The following is a 20221-nucleotide window of genomic DNA, read 5'->3' on the forward strand; positions in this document are numbered from 1 at the left end:
GAAAGCGAAGATGGCAAACATTCTCGTCTGCTGATCATAGTACCGAAGTCCATGATCCCAAAAGTATTGAAAGAATATCACAATGGACCTAGTGGAGGGCACCTTGGAATAACAAAAACTATAGAGAAGATTAAACAACGGTTCTACTGGATCGGTTGTCGAGATTCCATAGCAGAATGGATAAGTAATTGCGTAGAGTGCATGGCAGCTAAAGGTCCTAAAGCCAAAAGTCGCGGTAGGCTACAACAGTACAACATGGGATCACCATTTGAACGAGTCGCAATGGATATTGCAGGTCCGTTTCCAACCAGTACGGCCGGAAACAAATATCTACTGGTTGTCATGGACTATTTCAGTAAATGGCCAGAAGTATATGCCTTACCAAACCAAGAAGCGAAGACAATAGCCGAAGCGTTCGTAGAAAATTGGATAACAAGGTTCGGAGTGCCCGTCGAATTACACTCAGATCAAGGCAGAAATTTCGAATCTTCCATTTTCCAAGAAGTCTGTACATTATTGGGCATCCACAAGACACGGACAACAGCGTTACACCCACAATCAGATGGGATGGTAGAGAGATTCAACCGAACGCTCGAAGAACATCTGCGGAAAATCGTTGATAAAGACCAACGGAATTGGGACAAGTGCATCCAGATGTTCCTGCTGGCGTATCGTTCAGCGAAGCACGAGACAACTGGTTACACGCCAGCAAAGATTATTTTCGGATCTGATCTGCGACTCCCTGCTGATCTTAAGTTTGGTACGAATCCTACAGCTGTAAGAAATGATGGAGATTATTGTTCTGCCTTAAAGGAAGAAATGAATGAATTGCATCTAATGGTAAGACAGCATACGCATCTGATGAGCAATAAGATGAAGGACCGGTTCGATCAAGCGGCAAATTCAAAAGCTTTTGAAGAAGGTGATCTGGTCCTGTTGTACAATCCACTTCGAAAGAAAGGCTTGTCCCCGAAATTGCAGACAGCCTGGGAAGGACCCTATATGGTGATGAAACGACTTAATGACGTGGTATACCGCATACAAAGAAATGGGAAAGCACGATGTAAAATGAAAGTAGTACATTTGGAGAGGCTTGCCCCATTTGGTTCAAGAGGATTTGTGCCTAATCGGGACGATTAGGCTTTAGTGGAGGGCAGTGTTACAAAAAGTAGTATTAAGTTGTATTTGTATTACTATATGCATCCCTGATTATGAACAATAGCTGTAGGTATATGGAATAGCATTTGTCTTGTTGTAGACATCTGGCGCCACACTGTCTGCTCGTCTAGTTAAACAATTGCTGAGTCTGGCGCCGCGACTGTCTGCTTGCGTCTGGCGCCGTATAGCCGTATGTTCTGGTAATTTCCAGACGCGATATTCTAGAAGAACACGTCGGCATCAGCGAGAAGTGCGTGGCTATAGCCGTATGTTCTGGTAATTTCCAGACGCGATATTCTAGAAGGACACGTCGGCATCAGCGAGAAGTGCGTGGCTATATAAGCCGTGGCAGCGCCAACGTAATCAATCAGTGCTAAGAGTAAACTGCTATAGTGTAGACGAGTTGTGAAATAAAGAGTTGTTGAATTAAATTAAACAGTGTTGATTTTATTTGTCAATCCAGAGATACGAACCTAACAAAGTAAACTAGCAAGAGTAAATTCGTAACAATACAAACGTTCTTATGGACACAGTTATCGCTTGCAGTCTTTCGCTCTATGCGTTCCGAGCGTTATTTTTAGCTTCAGCTTAATTTATCGATACATCGCTTAAAATATTAATTATCTCATACACACACGCTTTAATAATAAGAGCGTTTACGAAAGAACAAATTTAGACATTCAGACAAAATTAAATTCTCGATTATAGTATACGAGGGCTACTATATATATTTCTGACCTAATAATGAAAATAGGAATATTTATCAACGAAAGTGTTTTTTTTTTTTGTTGGATTTGGCCCGTCTTGGAAGACCTACACGGTCGATTGCTGTTTTGTTTCGGGCTCATACGCATAGATCCGTGATTCGTCACCTGTGGCGATCTTATAAACGTCTTTTGAAGCACCACGATCGTATTTTTTCAGCATTTCTTTACACCAATCCACACGAGCCTTTTTTTGAGCGATTGTCAAATTATGCGGGATCCAACGAGAACAAACCTTTTTTACGGCCAGGTGTTCATGCAATATCGAATGTATGCTGGTGCGAGAAATGCATAGGCATGCCTCTATCTGAAGGTATGTTACATTACGGTCTTGCATTATCAATTCACGTACGGCATCGATGTTTTCTGGCACAACGGCTGTTTTTGAACGACCTTCACGGAATTCGTCTTTGAGCGAGCGTCGGCCACGATTGAATTCGTTGTACCAGTTTTTCACAGTGCTATAGGATGGTGCTTCATAGCCATAAGCGGCCTTTACACGGTCAGATTTGTGTGACAACATGGCTTGATGTACATGTTTGACGTTTTCGTTTACACGGTCATGCATGTGTGTGAACTTCATTTTCGTTCAGCTGTTAACGAGTAAACATGGCACGCGCATTAGTGGCAGCTCTTCTGATTGAAGAAATTTTAGGAATGGAGGAAGAGGAAGAAATTGCAAAAAGTGGCAAGAAAAAACGAATTTTGGTGCAAGATTGGCGTAAGAAAAGACCAACAGGCTCGCATACAAATTTGTTAAAAGAACTGGAAATATCTTGCCCAAAGCATTACAAATGAATGAAATGAAATGAATTAATTTTACATTTTAAATTGTCCAAGCTAGCGTTACCATGCGTTCATGCGCGACACCATTACTCTTCACTGTCTTTTTTCGACTGAAAAAATGCACTGCGTGCATCATGCAGCCCTTCACACGATCACACTTGTGTGACACACCAGCAGAAATATTAAACAAGTTTAAAAACTTTGAACATGCGTGACAAGCATGTTTTTTTCCCCTTTACACGGTCAAACTTGGTGTGATGACACACATGTTGTCACGCAAATCTGATCGTGTAAAGGCCGCTATACAAAGATTTTAGTTCATCGATGCACTCTTGTCGCGACAATCCACGTTGAAAGTTGTGAAAAATGATCGCACAAAAATGTTCACGAGTTAATTCCATTTTTTGGCCGAGATGAATTTTTTAATTCCCTGTAAATAAAACAATTCACAATTAAATGACAAAACGTTCTGAGTGATGTTATGCTAAAAAATGTCAAACTTTCCAATGGAAATGTCAGATTGCACCTGGCAACACTTAGTGTTGCCTAGTCCAGAAATATATATAGCAGCATATGTAATAATGTTTCCATTACATTTATACAGAAATAGCTATATATGCTTCTTCTTCTTTATTGGTGTAGACAGCGCGCCAGTCGTTTTTACTTTTCGCTACGTGGCGTCAATTGGATATTCCAAGCGAAGACAGGTCCTTCTCCACCTGGTCCTTCCAACGGAGTGGAGGTCTTCCTCTCCCTCTGCTTACCCCGGCGGGTACTGCATCTAATACTTTCAGAGCTGGAGTGTTTTCGTCCATTCGGAAAACATACCTAGCCAGCGTATCCGCTGTCTTTTAATTCACTGAACTATGTCAATGTCGTCATACATCTCATACAGCACATCGTTCCATCGAATGCGATATTCGCCGTGGCCAACGCGCAAAGCAAGGATAATGGGATACCCGACTTATTCCAGTGTGAGAGCGCCTCAAAATAAGCGTTTTTTATAACATTTTCTATTATGGCCAGATCGAACAAAATAAGAATTTTTGGGCATTTAAAATTAAAATACCCAACATGTATTATGATTGCAAATTATTACATATATATTGGCCTTTTTTTTATGATTTTATGGTGTATTAAAACAACTGACTTTCGATCTTTTAATACTTAATAAGGTGAATTAAGCCTGTTAGTTCTCAATTAATAAATGTGTTTAATCATTTGTAATAGAAAATTAATTCTATTATGCATCAAATTACAAAATGCTTCATGAAATATATTTAAATTTCGCATTTTCTTTGATTTTCATTGTTTTAAATTTTTATAAGTGACTTTGAACGGCGGCAACAAATTCCTCCCATTCACATATATTTTTGGTATAATTTCAATCTGGCCGTTCCAGTCATTCCATTTGCAAAACGTCAAAACGTACACAATCCAGTAACCAGAGATAAAGAGATGTTTAACTCCTCTCTCACTGGAAGTGAGAGAACAATTGCTAAACGTCAAAACCAACTGAACTTTGACAGCTAATCGAGTTCAGTAGGTTTTGACGTTTATCAATTGGAAACGAGCGATGGCCAGATTGAAATCTTACCAAAAACATATGGGATTTGTTGCATCGTTTAAGTCCACTTATAAAAATGAAAAACAATCAAAAGGTTTTGTAATTTGAAGCATCATAGTATTGTTTACAATGGAAAATGATTAAAAACATTTAATGATTGAGAGCTAACAAGATTAAATCCTTTTATTGGGTATTGAAAGGTCAAAATTCAGTTCTTCTAATATACTTTAAAAAGATTTAAATAGTTTCTCCATATATTAAATAACTATTACATAGCAATTTTTATTCGTACTAAATGTTGGGTGTTTTAATTTAAAATGCCAAAAATTCTTATTTTGTTCGATCTGGCCATAATAGAAAAATGTTATAAAAAGCGCTTATTTTGAGGCGCTCTCACACTGGAATAAGTTGAACATCCCTTTATTCCTGCCAGTAACTGTCACCATAGATAACTTGATACGAGACTCTTTGGTTCGAGAGAGAGCTGTCAAAACATTTATAACATTTGTCAATGATGCCACTGCTGAAAAATATTAGATTGGGTATATAATAAATTATACAAAACACTAAATTAAACACTTTGAAAATGCATACATATATAAATGCTAAAATGCAAAATCATTAATTAATTTACATAAACATTTATTTTGCCAAAATATGTTCGCACAGTTTAATGAAATTTCATTTCACATTAATTTCGTCAAGTAATTATAGCGCTGCTCTTCTGGCATCCCGCCTTTTTGACTAACTGCTCATTGGCGTTGCCCTGATTGTGTTTTGTTGCCAGCTCAAAAAACAGATCAGGGTGCAATGCCAGCTGACAAGCGAGAGAGCAAGAAAAGAGATTCTGATCAATTTATCTATGACTGTCACAATGTTCGGTAGGTGAGCGGCTCTCACATTTCCAGTGACAGGAGAGTTTGGAATCTCTTTATCTCTCTCTTTACCTATATTTTGATACAATAAATAAAATTTTGATCAAAACTAGGTAAATTTAATCTTTATGAATTTTAATAATCGAAATATATTTGAAAAGTTAACAAAAACGTTCTTAATATAATAAATTGTATAGCTTAACACGGCAACACACTGTCTCAAGTCTCTAAATTTGAGATTTTAAGTTAGAGACAATTTTTGAGACTTGAGACGGTTTTGCTATTCTGTAAGTGACAGTCACAAAATCTATTACATTTCATCATTCAGAGATGTTTTTACACTTGAATGTAAATAATTATGTCGATAACAAATATTAAATTTTCTTTAACATAGTCAAAAAACATAATTATCAATAAAAAATATAAATATATGTTCACCTTGTATCATAATATTTACGAAATTTATGTAAAATTGATTTATTATTAATCTTTCCGTGTTTGAGCTGCTTACAACATATAAAGAAAACGACAATCGATTAATATCTATGGTGATCTCTATTCGGTGTATTCAAAATGGCAGACAAGAGTTCTTTTTAGTTTTGTGACCTGCTAACTATCAGGTCTCAAATTTGAGGCAATGTTTTGAGCCTAACGCTAGAGATTGTTTAGTGAATAGTAACTAGTCACAAATTGAGACTGTACCTTAAAATGTCTCAAATAGAGACTAGAGACTGGTTACAGAATCCCGCTATTAATGTAATTTCTGTCATTCTACAAGCTTTCGCCTGTGTAGGTATGGGTGAAAATGATAGGATTTGTTACTTGTAGGTTTCTACAATGGTTGAGGCATAGATAAAGTTGAGGTCTTATAAAGGGTTGTACCTGCTCGATTTAAATTTAAATGCAAATATCTCAAAAACCGTAAGTCAGCGGCAACTATGCAAATATATTTTCTTGATCTGGAGGACCTCCTCAGGGGATGCTATTCTAAATATTAGCCTTTATTTGTTTGTTAAAAGCATCTAATTTAAATGTTCTCAACCAAAAGTTTGTTTATATGTAAAGATTTTAATTCGAGTATAGTTTCATCATGTGAACATCTTGTTAAGACAAAACAAATTTGAACGAACGCAAGCAACAAATCGCATGCTTTGTTGCTGCTTTTGTGGAACCTATTGTTGGTCCACAAAACGAGCGATTGTGATACATTTCGTTTGAAATTAAGTACGAAATTTTGCATTACAATTGTTGGAAATACTAATATTTTGGTTACTAAACAATATCTAATTAAAAATTCTCAGTGTAGAAATCAAAACTGTAAAAATAGTTATAATAATACTTAAAAAATTCTACATAAAAGAAAAAAAGTGTGAACGGAATAAAATGGATGATAATAAGATGATGGAAAACTTCCAGTTGAAAGCAAAACCACAGGATAATGTATCACCACGTGTTAATGAAGAAGTAGATTTAGAGGAAAAGCATAAACAATTGCGGGGATTTGCAGAAAAGTTGAGAGCTGAATACTACGAAGCTTACCGCCAAATGATTGCAGAGTTGAGGTTAGAATCGTTTTCCAAAATAGCAATATTTGGATAAAAAGTGTTTTTCAGTTTGAAATAATCGGCGCCTTTTTTCGGTCGTGGGTTGTCGTAATGTGTGGTTTTGCGTATCATATTGCACAATCCCCGGCCTGAAAACAACGCTGTGAACCAGCAACTTTAAACGAAACTTATATGTAGTCAATATATTTAAATTTGATTGAATATATTCATTCCGATATCGCAAGGGGCGGTCGGGGACTGAAAAGGAAGGTTTTAAAATAATGTTGCACTTAAAATTTTTAAAATATTCGTTTTAAAAATTTGTATAAATAACACGTGATATTTCACAATGTTTGTCTAATTTTTTCCCCATTTTTCAATTTGTATATTGAAATTGATAAAAGTTTGCATTTCACTTTTATCTTGTTTTCTTTTAGCTAAAGTTATTAATTTAAAAACACACTTAGCACACTCATAGTTGAAAAGGTTAGATATGAAGGATTTTTCAACGACAGCGTTTTCTTTGTTTGTACTTTCACATATATTTTTTTTAATTAACTAAAAAAGGGGAAACTTTAGTATACCATCCCACGATTACAGGGTTAAAAATTATATGGTTGAACAGGGCTGATGCTCCAGATTGAGAAAATATATAATTGTTGCCGCCGCAAACTTATAGTTTTCGAGATATTTGCATTTTAAGTTGAAAATTTTGCAAATTTTATCTTGCAATCCCTCGATTTCTAGTAATTATTTATTTCATATTATGCACTTTTAATGCATTACATTGTTTCTACATATTTATTTTTTAGTAATTATTTAGTTATTTGCTTAAAATAAGCATTTTATATTTTACACAATTTTCATTCCATGCACAAAAACAAAAGTATTCCGTGTTTGCAGATATTAAGTGTTGCCATAATTACACATTTATCGAACGAATAAAAATGAATAAAAAATAAGATTATACCCCAAATACATAAATCATTGCCCCTTTTCTTCATACATCATGATTTTTGATCGGGCAGGCCGCCAACTCCAAAAAGGAGTTTTACTCAAAAAAATACCTGACACACCCAGGTGGTATTTTCTTAATCTGGAGCAGCAGCTCTATCCAATCATACCACTTTTAACCCTGAAATCGTGGGATGGTATACTAAAGCCGACCCCTAAAAAAATCTTTCCAACTTTTTTCAAGAAATAATTGAGCATGTGAACACTTTTTCGATATATGTATATATATGAATAATATTTGTTTTATATTTAATAAATACAGATAAGTAAAGCTAGATTATAATTTTATAAAATGTATATGGTTGCATAATATTTTTATATATTACAAATTTTATATTATAATAAAATTATGTCACAATATTATAAAAAGTTTATTTTAATGTTATATAATAATTTATATTAATTATTATAATATAATTGGGTTGAGTTCTGCTTGTCTAAAGTACTTTCGGAGGCACAAGTACGATTTCTTTGGCGCCGTGATTTGAAGGTACCGTTGGAAAGAGGAAGTCCTCCTGATCAAAAAAAAAAAATTGGGTTGTAGGTACCGCAAACGCTTAGTTTACGAAATACACGATCTTGAAGTTCAAAACCACATTAAACTATAAGCTTTTAAATAAATCCACATTTTACACTCGTAGTGAACATCATGTGTGCTAAAAATTACGACGAAATTCGCTGAAATTCGTTTCTTCCCAAAAATTCCTCTATCCATGCATATGGATATGTTCTTTATTTAATTTAATAAACAAATAAGTAATATTATATAGCAATATTATATAATAATATTATATATAATGTCACCTAATATACAAAGCAACGTATTAGAAAAATAAATGGAAATCGCTGACAGATATAATAATCAAAATTTAACCATTTTGTAACGAAAACTCAAATTTTGTTTCAGTATGAGTGCAAGATAACCAAAAATTATATAACCACTTTATAACGAAAACTATATATCGTCACCTGAAATGCAAAATAACGTATCATCAAAAAAATCGAAATTGAGTGTCTTATTGATTACGCTTCACTACTTTAAATTATATACATAATATTACATATGTTCAACATTTTCTGGTTCTGCGGTCATATATAAATCAGTCTTAACCAATATTAATATTTTGTTTCACTTATGTTCGATTTTATTTCGTGTTTCATTCATGCCACTGTAAATTTCTGAAAATGTTGTTACGATATTTTGCATTTCAGGTGACGATATACATTTTTTTTTACGCAGAAAGGAGTACTACACGAAAGTACTTCAATCACCTCGGGTATTCGCTCGACCAGGTTTATTTTTTAGAGCGCGGCCGAAGGCCGCCAACGCAGAAAGGAGTACAACGCGAAAGTACGTCAGTCACATAAATCACATATTACACATACTTATATGTACTTATATAAAAGTGAGATGTGAACTTATTTCAATGTTTAGAGTGTATATTTAAATATACAGAGTGAAAAACGTGAAAAAATTTAATGAAACATAGAGAAATACCATGTGTTATTAGTGCAAATTTTTGAACTTTTAATCGTGAATATTTTAAAAACTAAAAGTTATTTTTATAACATTTTTGCATATTTCTTCTCTGGAGAAGCTCCCCTATCCGCACATATCCCATTTATACGGAAATTCGGGTTTTTTACCCCTCAGCCAAAGTAATCGGAATCGTGTCTTTCGGGTAGTACTGCTTTCTCTATACACTTTATTACGTTATATAATATTACTTATTTGTTTATTAAATTTAAATAAGAAAATATTCATATGCTTGGAAATATTGTTCTTATTAGTTTATTATCATATGACAGCGCCCTATTACCTCATAATTGTTAGCACATAAATGATATCCACAACGAACCTGCAAAAGATTTAAAATGTGAATTTGTTTAAGTGTTTGCAGTTTAATTTAATTCACTTGATGTGAAAAATGTGCGTAAACTGTGTTAAATGTAGTGAAATAGCTAGTTGAAATTTAAAGTCGAATATCTCGTAAACTATGCGATTTTAATCAGGAGAACTTTGTCTTACCAACGCCCTTCAGATCGCGGCGCCAAAAATAATTTTGCCCACAAGGAAATTTTAAAAGATGATTTTATAGATTTAAAATTTTTGCTTAATAACGATTTATCAAAAATGTGTGTTAAAGGAACATTTAGGTATGACTAAAATTATTCCCAAGATATTAATACGGGTATATGGTACACATCAGCATGCATCAGCTTCTTTGTAAAATATGGTCGGACGAAGCATGCCCAACGATTGGAATTTAAGTGTGCTCTGCCCAATCCATAAAAAAGGAGACCTCACAATCTGTGTCAACATCCGTGGGATAAGCCTCCTCAACATCTCATATAATTTTCTATTGAGCGTATTATGTGAAAGATTAAAGCCCACCGTCAACAAACTGATTGGACCTTATCAGTGTGGCTTTAGACCTGCAAATCAACAACCTACCAGATATTCACCATGCTCCAAATCTTGGAAAAGACCCGTGAAAGGAGAATCGACACACATCACCTCTTCGTCGGTTTCAAAGCTGCTTTCGACAGCATGAAAAGGAGATGTCTCTTTGCCGCGATGTCTGAATTTGGTCTCCCCGCAAAACTAATACGGCTATGTAAACTGATGTTGAATAACACCCAAATCTCCGTCAGGATCGGGAAGGACCTCTCCGAGCAGTTCGATACCAAACGAGGTTTCAGACAAGGCGACACCCTATCGTGCGACTTCTTCAACCTGCTGCTGGAGAAAATAGTTCGAGCTGCAGAACTTAATCGAACAGGTACAATCTTTTATAAGAGTGTACAGCTGCTGGCGTATGCCGATGATATGAAGGACCTGGCTTCGCTTGGAATATCCAATTGGCGCCACGTACCGCTGTTAACTCGGCTATAATCGCGTAAGCGGTGTCTACGCCAGTAAAGAAGAAGATATAGTACACTCGCCAGTAATCGTTTGCATACACACTTATATATATCTTATTTTCTTTTTAAATATTATAACATTTCTATACTACATGTTACAGCTTAATTATATGCTTTATTGCTAGCCTATAGCATAATCACAGATCCTTGAAAGCAGTGAAAACCTTGATAGAAAGTAAAATAGCTTTCCCCGATTTTGGTGTTGAAATGGGTATCTACGGATAGAGGGCGCACACACATCTCCACACTAAGAATACGTATGTATATACAAGTATATATACATATAGTTGCCTCTGAATTAAGGTTTTTGAGATTTCATTTAAATTTCAAAAATCATCTATTTAATTTGCATGTTTCTACGATTTATAAGGAATTTTACACTTATACAGGCATGTTCTGGAGATCGCCCGATTTCAAATTCGAATCCGAAATAACAATTCGTACGATTTTGCTTTAGGTGTTCTGCAATTTGTTCGATTTCATTTGATTCGATTTTTGTTATAGTTAGACAAAATAAATAAAATATTTTTTTTTTAATTTCAAATAATTTGAATTCAAACTGTTTTTAATGCTCCTTAACTGGGAGCATACGGGCCTCACTTTGTAGGTGTTCAATAGGAATCTCTGGAGGCATCCTGTCGTAGTCCAGAGTGCAGTGTTCTGACAAGTCTGAAGCTTCTTCATCTGCGTTCCACTGCATACCATATTGCTGCGGCGTAGTCGAGGGTCGGCCGGCCGATTGCCTTGTAAGTTGCCAACAAAATTTCTTTGTCCTTCCCCATGTGCTGCCGGCTAGCGACTTGAAGATTTTGTTGTGGTTCTGAATGAAATAATCGCGGTTGTATGAGAAATGAGGGAACATAGAATATCAAAAGTTACACCTAAAATCTTAGGATCATTGACAGTCGGTGTCTTGACGCCATGGACCGCAATATCAAGGTCAAGTTTGTACTGCTTCTTCCAGTTTGTAAATATGGTCGCTGTGGATTTGGTGGGTGAGAGTGTTAGGTTCCGTGCAGAAAAGAAGCGAGAAAGGTCGGAGAGATAGCCGTTTACCTTTGAACATACATATGTCATCGATTCCATTGCCCGGCGTCAATATCGTGCAATCATTAGCGTACGAGTTTACGTAAACTCCCTCTGGTGGCTGTGGGAGTTTCGAGATATAAAAGTTAAACAATAGCGACGAAAGGACACCAACCTGCGGAAGCCCTTGCTTAATTCTTCTCAATTTAGAATTTTCTCCTCGAAACAGTACGGATGATTGACGACCGCTCAGGAGGTTTAGGGTCCAGTTCTTCAGTTCTGGAGGGAGCGTAGTTTGTTCAATGTCGTGCTGTAGCATTATGTGACTGACTGTGCCAAAGGCTTTTGACAAGTCCAGCGCTACGCGGATTGTTCTCTCACCGGGTGTTTTCTGGTAAAGGCCACGAACTATATGGGCGTTTATGATGCCAAGTGCTGCGGCGGTACTGTGCACTTTTCGGAATCCATGCTGTTAGTTTGCTAGGCTCAGGTGGTGAGTGAAGGTCGGGAGTAGTAAGGCGATTGTCAGGTGGTTGTACATCGTGATCATGCGACCGATTATTAGATATGAAGCGGTGGCTTGGGTCATGAAAGTTTCGCAGACTTCGGTAGAACTTCAACTATTGAAGCTGCAACGACTCGCCTGCATCTGCGTGTCGCGAAAACATCGGAGGGAATTGGCACAGGAGCCTCAGAACCACGCACCAAACTCCATACCTATAGGTAGTTTTCCGGGAATATTCCAAGCAAAAGTCTTTGCTATAAGTCGGTGCTTAGAGATAAACCTGCAAATCGCTATTGGGGAAGGAGTGTATAGAACGGCTGAACAGTCAATCAGATCACTACCGTGCACATTATCTGGGTGCCCGGTCACAAAGATATAGCCGGGAATGAGCTGGCTAATGAGCCCGACCGCTCCGCAGCATCCACCAACATGGTAGGACCTGAACCGTTTATTGTGGTTGGTCCCTATACCATAAAGGAGCTGCTCCGCAAGAATGAAAGGGTGGGTGGGAGGTGTATTGGTAACAACTCCATGGCATGCCCCATGCCAAGTTGCTAATGCGTGGTAATAACTTTAAAAGGTTTAATTATGTAATGAAACTCCCAAGGGACAAACTCAGGCTACTTATTGCCTTCTATACTAACTTTTACAATCTCCAGAAGCACTTACATAACATGGGCCCAACTTCTTGTGCGAGTTCGTGGTTCTGCGACATGGATCCTGAAACTCCAGAACATCTGCTAATTGACTCCATAGCAGTTTGTAGGCTCAGGATAAATGCCTTTGTATTCTTATTTCCAAAAAGGGATCACATCGCCTCAATAGCACTTAGTAGAGTATTGGAATTTATTACTATGTTGGGGCTAAGTAATTCGTTGTGACTTAGGAGAGAGCCCAATAGACCTTAAGTCGCGGTGAAATCCTTTATTTATCTAATCTAATCTACCAGGATAGCAGGAAAAAAAGCTTAATTCACGATAAAAAATTAAAGATAATATTAAAATTCGCGATCCGGCTTAGGTTGCGGTAAAATGTGCCGCAATATCTTGTGAAGTGATACAACAACAATTAATTTGTTCGAGAAGGACGCGTGCCGCAAATTTATCTCCAGCACGCCAAAACGAATTTCAAAAGTAATTGATACTGAAGAAAGAAGTAAGCAAGAATCAAATAGGGCACAGAAAACTAAAACATTTCTTCACAGATACATGATGTACTTATTATTTTATGCACACATTTTTCAGTCTTTTAACTCTATCTTTTAACTATCTCATAAAAATTTGAGTTCCTATTTAAATTTTTATATACTTAATAGTTTTGTTCTTCTAACGATTTTATGTATCACCTAAAACTAATCGAGATAGATAGGGTTATATGAATCTAGCGCCCCTTGGTAGCGCCATCTATATGTCGACTGGTACGTTAGAATCATGACATTTGATTGATTGGAAGTGAAGTTATTGCGTTTTAAGTGTCAGTATGTTTGTGTTATCGGTGCGAAAATGAGCTTCGAACAAAGAGCCAACATTAAATTTTGTTTTTAAATTGTTAAAACTTTTACCGAAACGTTTTAATTGATGAAACAAGTTTATGATGATGATTGCCTATTGGGTTCATTGTTTTCAAAGCGGTCGTGAGGACATAAATGACGATCATTCCCACGGCAGCCGGTTCTACGCACCGGAATTGACTCGGATTTTATCCGACCAAGGGCTGTCCTTTCGGCGATCTAACCCCGTTTGGATCGGTAAGCATTAATATGTGTTTGTCGTCATTAGAGCAACGCCTTGCAGCAGGGTTGCTCCGTATCCTCCTGACTCGCGCTGGCATTGAGTCCAACCCGGGCCCGGAGGAATTTTTCTGCTGCGTCTGCGCTAAAAGGCTCCATCCAAACTCCACCTCGGTCAGGTGCAATACATGCAATGGATGGAGCCATCTTAAGACCTGCTCAGGCCTTAAGACCCACAGGGAGTGGACCACGCGTTACGTGGCCCCGTGTTGTCTGCGCAATACTGCGACACAAGCCTCCACGGCTGTGCAACCTGCACACTGTTCGCGCGCCGCGCCGCCACTCAATCAGAGTGGCCAACAAAGGACCTCTACGGTCAGGAGCTCAAACAGGCAACACAGCTCCCACTCTGACTTGTCCCCCCCCCAACCTTCATCCCGCTCCAATCCTCGTGCGAGAACCAATCAGCAACTCTTGGTTCCTCGCACAGTCTGCTCCGTGTGTCAGGCTGTCATACGTCGGAACGTCGCATCAGTTAAGTGCAATTCCTGCACTGGCTGGTGCCACTTCCCGACGTGTTCCGGCCTGCGCACCACACGTGAGTGGAGTGTCACCTACGTTGCCCCATGCTGCAGGAGTCTGCCCCCGCAACTCACAACAGTGGCGTCGCCAACCAACACCCCAGTGCGACAACCGCCCCCGCGGGTTCTGCAGCTGCAACAAATACCACCAACACGTCACTCCCTCACCCCCAGGATCACCCACGGACACCCGCGACAAACCCGACTCCTTCAATTTAACTGCAACGGACTCCAGAGCAAGATCGAGGAGATAGTTGCACTTATGAATCGGGAACGTGTATCGATAGCTGCGGTCCAAGAAACCAAGCTAAACAGCCGCTCAGATCTTCTGAGTTGTGCAGGTTTCAACGTTTTACGTAAAGATCGCGAGCGAGATGGTGGTGGTGGCCTAGCCTTCATATTGCACAACACCGTGCAGTATCGTTTAATCGAAGAAGACATCGACCCCAGGGATACTACCCTAGAATGTCAGGGCATAGCTATCCGGTCAGGCGATGTCGAGCTCGAAATATTTAATATATACATCCCCCCAGTTACATGTTGCCCTACAGGATATCACCCGAATATAGGTGCGCTACTTCGTGGTGAAAACCGTATGGTACTAGGCGACTTTAACGCGCACCACGATCTTTGGCATTCCTGCCTGTCAAATGATCGTAGGGGGATGGAGCTGGCGGAACAGATTGACGATTCGACATTCTGCACAATGAATGACGAAGCCCCCACCAGAGTTATGGGCACCTGTAATAGCTCGCCGGATATTACCATTGCTAGCGGTGGCCTGATAAACAGCATAACCTGGCGACCTATGCTAACTCTTGCATCAGACCATCTGCCCATAATTATCTCGATCGAGAAGCCTCCCGATTTCGTTTCTGTGGACAACCGTACCTTCATTAACTTCAAAAAAGCTAATTGGGTCGGCTTCACAGAATTCACTGAGAGCACCTTCAACGCTCTACCCATTCCTACGGACGTATGCGTTGGCGAACGTCAATTCCGCAAGGTGATCGCAGCAGCTACTGCTCGCTTCATCCCGGCTGGAAGAATAGCGGAAATCCGCCCCAATTTCCCAGCCGAAGCAGCTGTCTTAGCTAATGAGCGCGACACCTTACGCCATGCCGATCCCGGGGATCCCCGAATAAGGGATCTCAATTTGGAGATTCGGCGAGTGGTAAATCAACATAAGCGGACGAAATGGATAGAGCACCTGAAGTCCTGCAACCTCTCCACCGGTGTGAGTAAGCTTTGGGCTACTGTCAAAGCTTTGTCTAATCCGAAGAGACACGACGACCGAGTTGAAGTTCAATTCAATGGTCGTGCCTCTTCGGACCCGAAGAAGTGCGCGAGCTATTTTAGCCGGCAGTTTACACTGCACCCTTCGGTAGACAAAGCTAAGAGATGTGTTAACCGGCGGCTGCGCAAAATGCCAAACAACTGCGCGCCACTTACTTTCACCGGCGAGGAGGTTCAGAGTGTCATCACAAAAGCTAAATCATCCAAATCCATTGGCCCTGATGGAATCAACATGCTAATGCTAAAGCATCTAGGCTCGGCGGGAGTAGGTTATCTCACCAGTGTCCTCAACTTGTCACTAACCACCCTTCAAATACCCGATGTGTGGAAAATCGGAAGGGTGGTGCCACTACTGAAACCTGGGAAACCCGCCAACAAAGGGGAATCTTATCGCCCGATAACTCTCCCCAATAGTGAAGACATTTGAGGCCTTACTACTCCTGACCTTCACGCACCACCTGAGCCTAATAAACCACCAGCTTGGCTTTCGAAAAGTGCGCAGCACCACCACAGCACTTAGCGTCATAAACACCCAGATAGTTCGTGGCCTCAACCAGAAGCCACCCTGTGAGAGAACGATCCTCGTAGCGTTGGACTTGTCAAAAGCCTTTGACACAGTCAACCACACAACGCTATTGCAGGACATAGAAAAAACAACGCTTCCTCCAGGGTTAAAGAGGTGGACCATGAACTACCTGAGTGGTCGCCAGTCATCCGTACTATTTCGAGGCGAAACATCTAAACTGAGAAGAATTAAACAGGGGGTTCCGCAGGGTGGTGTCCTCTCCCCACTACTGTTTAACTTCTATATCTCGAAACTCCCACAACCACCAGAGGGGGTCTCCATAACCTCATACGCTGATGACTGCACGATATTGACGTCGGGCAATGGAATCGATGGCATGTGTTCGAAAGTGAACAGCTACCTCTCCGACCTTTCTCGTTTCCTCACTGCACGGAATCTCCAACTTTCCCCCACCAAATCCACAGCGACTATATTTACAAACTGGACGAAGGAGTATAGACTTGAGCTTGATATTGCAGTCGATGGCGTCAAAATTCCGACTGTCAATAACCCTAAAATTTTAGGCGTAACCTTTGATAGTCTATGCTCCTTCACTCCCCATACGACCGCGATTATCGCCAAAGTACAGAGCCGCAACAAGATCCTCAAGTCGCTAGCCGGCAGCACATGGGGAAAAGACAAAGAAACGTTGTTGGCAACTTACAAGGCAATCGGCCGGCCGGTCCTCAACTACGCAGCACCGATATGGTCGCCTGGATGCAGTGGCACGCAGATGAGGAAACTACAGACCTGCCAGAACACAGCACTCCGGACTACGACGGGATGTCTCTTGATGTCTCCCATCGAACACCTCCATAGTGAGACGCGCATGCTTCCTGTAAAGGAGCATAATGAACTTCTCTCCAGGCAGTTCCTGCTGGGATGTTTCCGTAGGAATCACCCTTGCAGCCATCTGCTTGGAGCGGAGCCGCCTCCTAGGAGCATCAAGAGGTCATTCCTCGACTACGTCGACGACGTCGTACAGTACGCCGACCGAACTTCGGACGCTACAGACTTCAGACAGGTACTGACCGCCATTCACAGTGGAGCCATTAACACCTTCACCGACTCCCTTCCCGTGAATGGCGTTCTTGGAGTCAAAGCACCACCTATTGCAGATGAAGAGCTCCAGTTGCCGCGAGAAACGCGAGTGACCCTAGCGCAACTTCGTTCTGGGTATTGTAGCAGGTTAAACTCCTACTTATCCAGAATCGACCCCGACATATCCAATATATGTCCTGCATGCAACGAGTCTCCGCATGACACTGGCCACCTCTTTGCATGCCCCACAAACCCAACTCATCTAACACCTTCCTCCCTTTGGTCCGACCCCGTCGAAACAGCGCGTTTCCTGGGCCTACCGTTAGATGACCTCGACGACAACACAGATGACCCTTACCACCCTAACGGGGATTAGCATATCCGTTAAAACAACAACAACAACAACGTAAATGACGATCAAAATCCGAGATCACCAGAAAATCCATCGAAACTGTGCGTGAATTTATCAAAAATCCGCAGAAATTGTCATTGAAATTCATGGAAATGGAATTTAACATCTCCAAAACATCGATTTATCACATTTTGACCGAACATTTGGGCTTAAGGAACCGGTGTGCACGGTTTGTTCCACACAAATTGACTGACGACTAAAAATTGCTCAGAATCCAAGACCCTTGTGACCGATTATTTGACCACCGTGCGACTTCTTCCTTTTCGGAAAGGAAAGGAAAGTGTTATGCAGACATACGCTATTCAAAAGGCTTGCACCGGCATACTGGCGGCCATACCGGCCAACGAGCTAAAACACTCGTTCGACATGCTTTTGGACCGTGCAGAAAGCTGTATTGAAGCAGAAGGATACTATTTTTAATAAATTAAATTGATTTTGCCGAAAAAACTATTTGTTCTATTTTTTTAAGTCTTGTTTACTTTGGAACGCACCTTGTATATACATATGTATGTAAATGATCAGAATGCCGAGACGAGTGGTGGCTGCCTGTTCCTCCGTGCTAGCTGTAACTTGAGTAGAAGTTAAGAATATATGAAACTTGGTACACGTGTTCCTTGGCAAAAAAATAAAGACGAGTTGGTAGATGGGCGTAATCGGGCCACTGCCACGCCCACAAAATGTCATTAATCGAAAGCCTATAAATTATTAAAAGGTTGGCGTGGTCCCTCCCCTAATAGCTTTTAAGTATATATGTCCCAAAACATTCATGCTATATCACCCAAATTTTTTCAAGAAAAATATTTTTGACAGCTCGAATAGGTGAAATCGGATTATAACCACGCCACTAAAAGTGCGGCATATCAATAACTAAATAAGCCGGAGACATGAAATTCACACCCGGGATGATACAAGAGGGCTTTATAAGAGCCACTGCCAAAATTGGACAATGAACGTTGCACCGCCCACATTTAAGTGATCTACTAGGTCTCCTACTACTACTTTTTCAATTTCAACAGGATACGGGATTATTTTCATATTCCCATGTTACAGTGCAAATGTGGGCGAAATCGTATAAGACCCACGACTACTTTCTATATAGCAATTTAAAATTCCATCTGATTCATTCACTTTCTAGTATACAAATCAAGAACCAATCAATATACCCGGATAAAACTTTGTACGAATATTGTATTTGATGTGTGACACCGTATGATTAAAACTCGAACCATAACTATTCAAGCCCCTAGACTATTTGTCACAAATATCGGTCAGTTTGTAAGAATGTATAATTGAAATTAGGATATATTCTTTTTCTAATATTAGTCAATTTCAGAGATGAGCCTTGAGAACTTGTGCACTTGTGTCCCACTTTAATTTTCGTTAAATTTTTAAACGCGTTTTTCTCGTATCTGTGTTTTTGAAGTCGGTTGCCAAGATTTTTTGAGAACTACTCAACCGATCTTCATGAAATTTGACACAGATTTTTGAAATACAACTCTTAAAGACATGGACGAAGGATTTGATTACAACTACTTGAAAAAAATGTCGCGAAATTTTCACTGAAATTTTAATTTATTTTTATGAAAAGGTCTGTCTGCCAGAAATCCAATTTTCAGTTTTTTTTTAAGTTAAGTTTTTTTACTTTAGATACAGGAGTAGTCCTTTTTTCCGAGAGGTCACTGGAAATAGCGTTGCAATGGCCGAGTTTAAAATATTTTGTTCTAAAAATCTTAGAATTTCTTTGTCAATAGTGTACATACATTTGTAACAATACAAAATTGTAATAAAATATTTAATTTTTCATATGAGAAAAAATTGTTGAAAAAAGGCTGTTTTTAACCGAAGAAATACATGTAATCCCTTAACAATCTAGTGATTGAACTCACGAGTTGGTTACCAGGTAGAGAATTTATCGACAGAACCGTTAGTATAAATATTTACCGGCTAATACTATTCGAATAGTTGTAAAATTACGACTATTCATCGTTCTATTCGAATAGTTGTTTTGGTCCGAGTATTTGAATAAATGAAAATTGTTTGAATTCGAAGCAACATTTGATTTTTGCTTGTTTTAAATTTGTGAAAATGGCAATTGTGCGCATATATACTGCAAAGTTTTTATAAATTTATAAAAGTTGAAATTAGTAAAAGTTGAACGCTTATTATTCTAGCAGTCGACAACGAACGGTAAACCGGATAGTCGAAAATTACCAGATTCTGCAAACCGAATATTATTCGAATAATGCCCTAACCGGTTAATTAGGTTAGTCGAATATTAAGAGCTTAGACTGAATGTCAAAATCTGGATTGAATCGGGTCAATATTTCCCTTAGACCCAAATACCTAATAAAATATTTTTGAAGCTTCCGTCAAATTTATACTCCATATATCCACCAATATTTGAATTATGTATAATTATTAAATTGAGTAAGC

At 39.1% G+C, this 20221-nt stretch overlaps 1 protein-coding gene across 2 annotated transcripts in view; it reads left to right on the forward strand.

Annotated features, from left to right (window-relative positions):
- Positions 1–6320: 6320 nt before the first annotated feature.
- The window catches only part of LOC105222751 (uncharacterized), a 29033-nt gene continuing 15132 nt past the window's right edge, over positions 6321–20221 (forward strand). The window contains exon 1 of one of the 2 annotated variants that reach the window (XM_049452918.1): positions 6321–6712. In XM_049452918.1, coding sequence (XP_049308875.1) covers positions 6534–6712 — 179 coding nt within the window. In that variant the 5' untranslated portion in view covers positions 6321–6533. The remainder of the gene's footprint in view (positions 6713–20221) is intronic. The other variant, XM_049452917.1, reaches the window with a different exon arrangement.

This window comes from Bactrocera dorsalis, chromosome 3 (genome assembly GCF_023373825.1).
Source record: "Bactrocera dorsalis isolate Fly_Bdor chromosome 3, ASM2337382v1, whole genome shotgun sequence".
NCBI classification, from domain to species: Eukaryota; Metazoa; Arthropoda; class Insecta; order Diptera; family Tephritidae; genus Bactrocera; species Bactrocera dorsalis.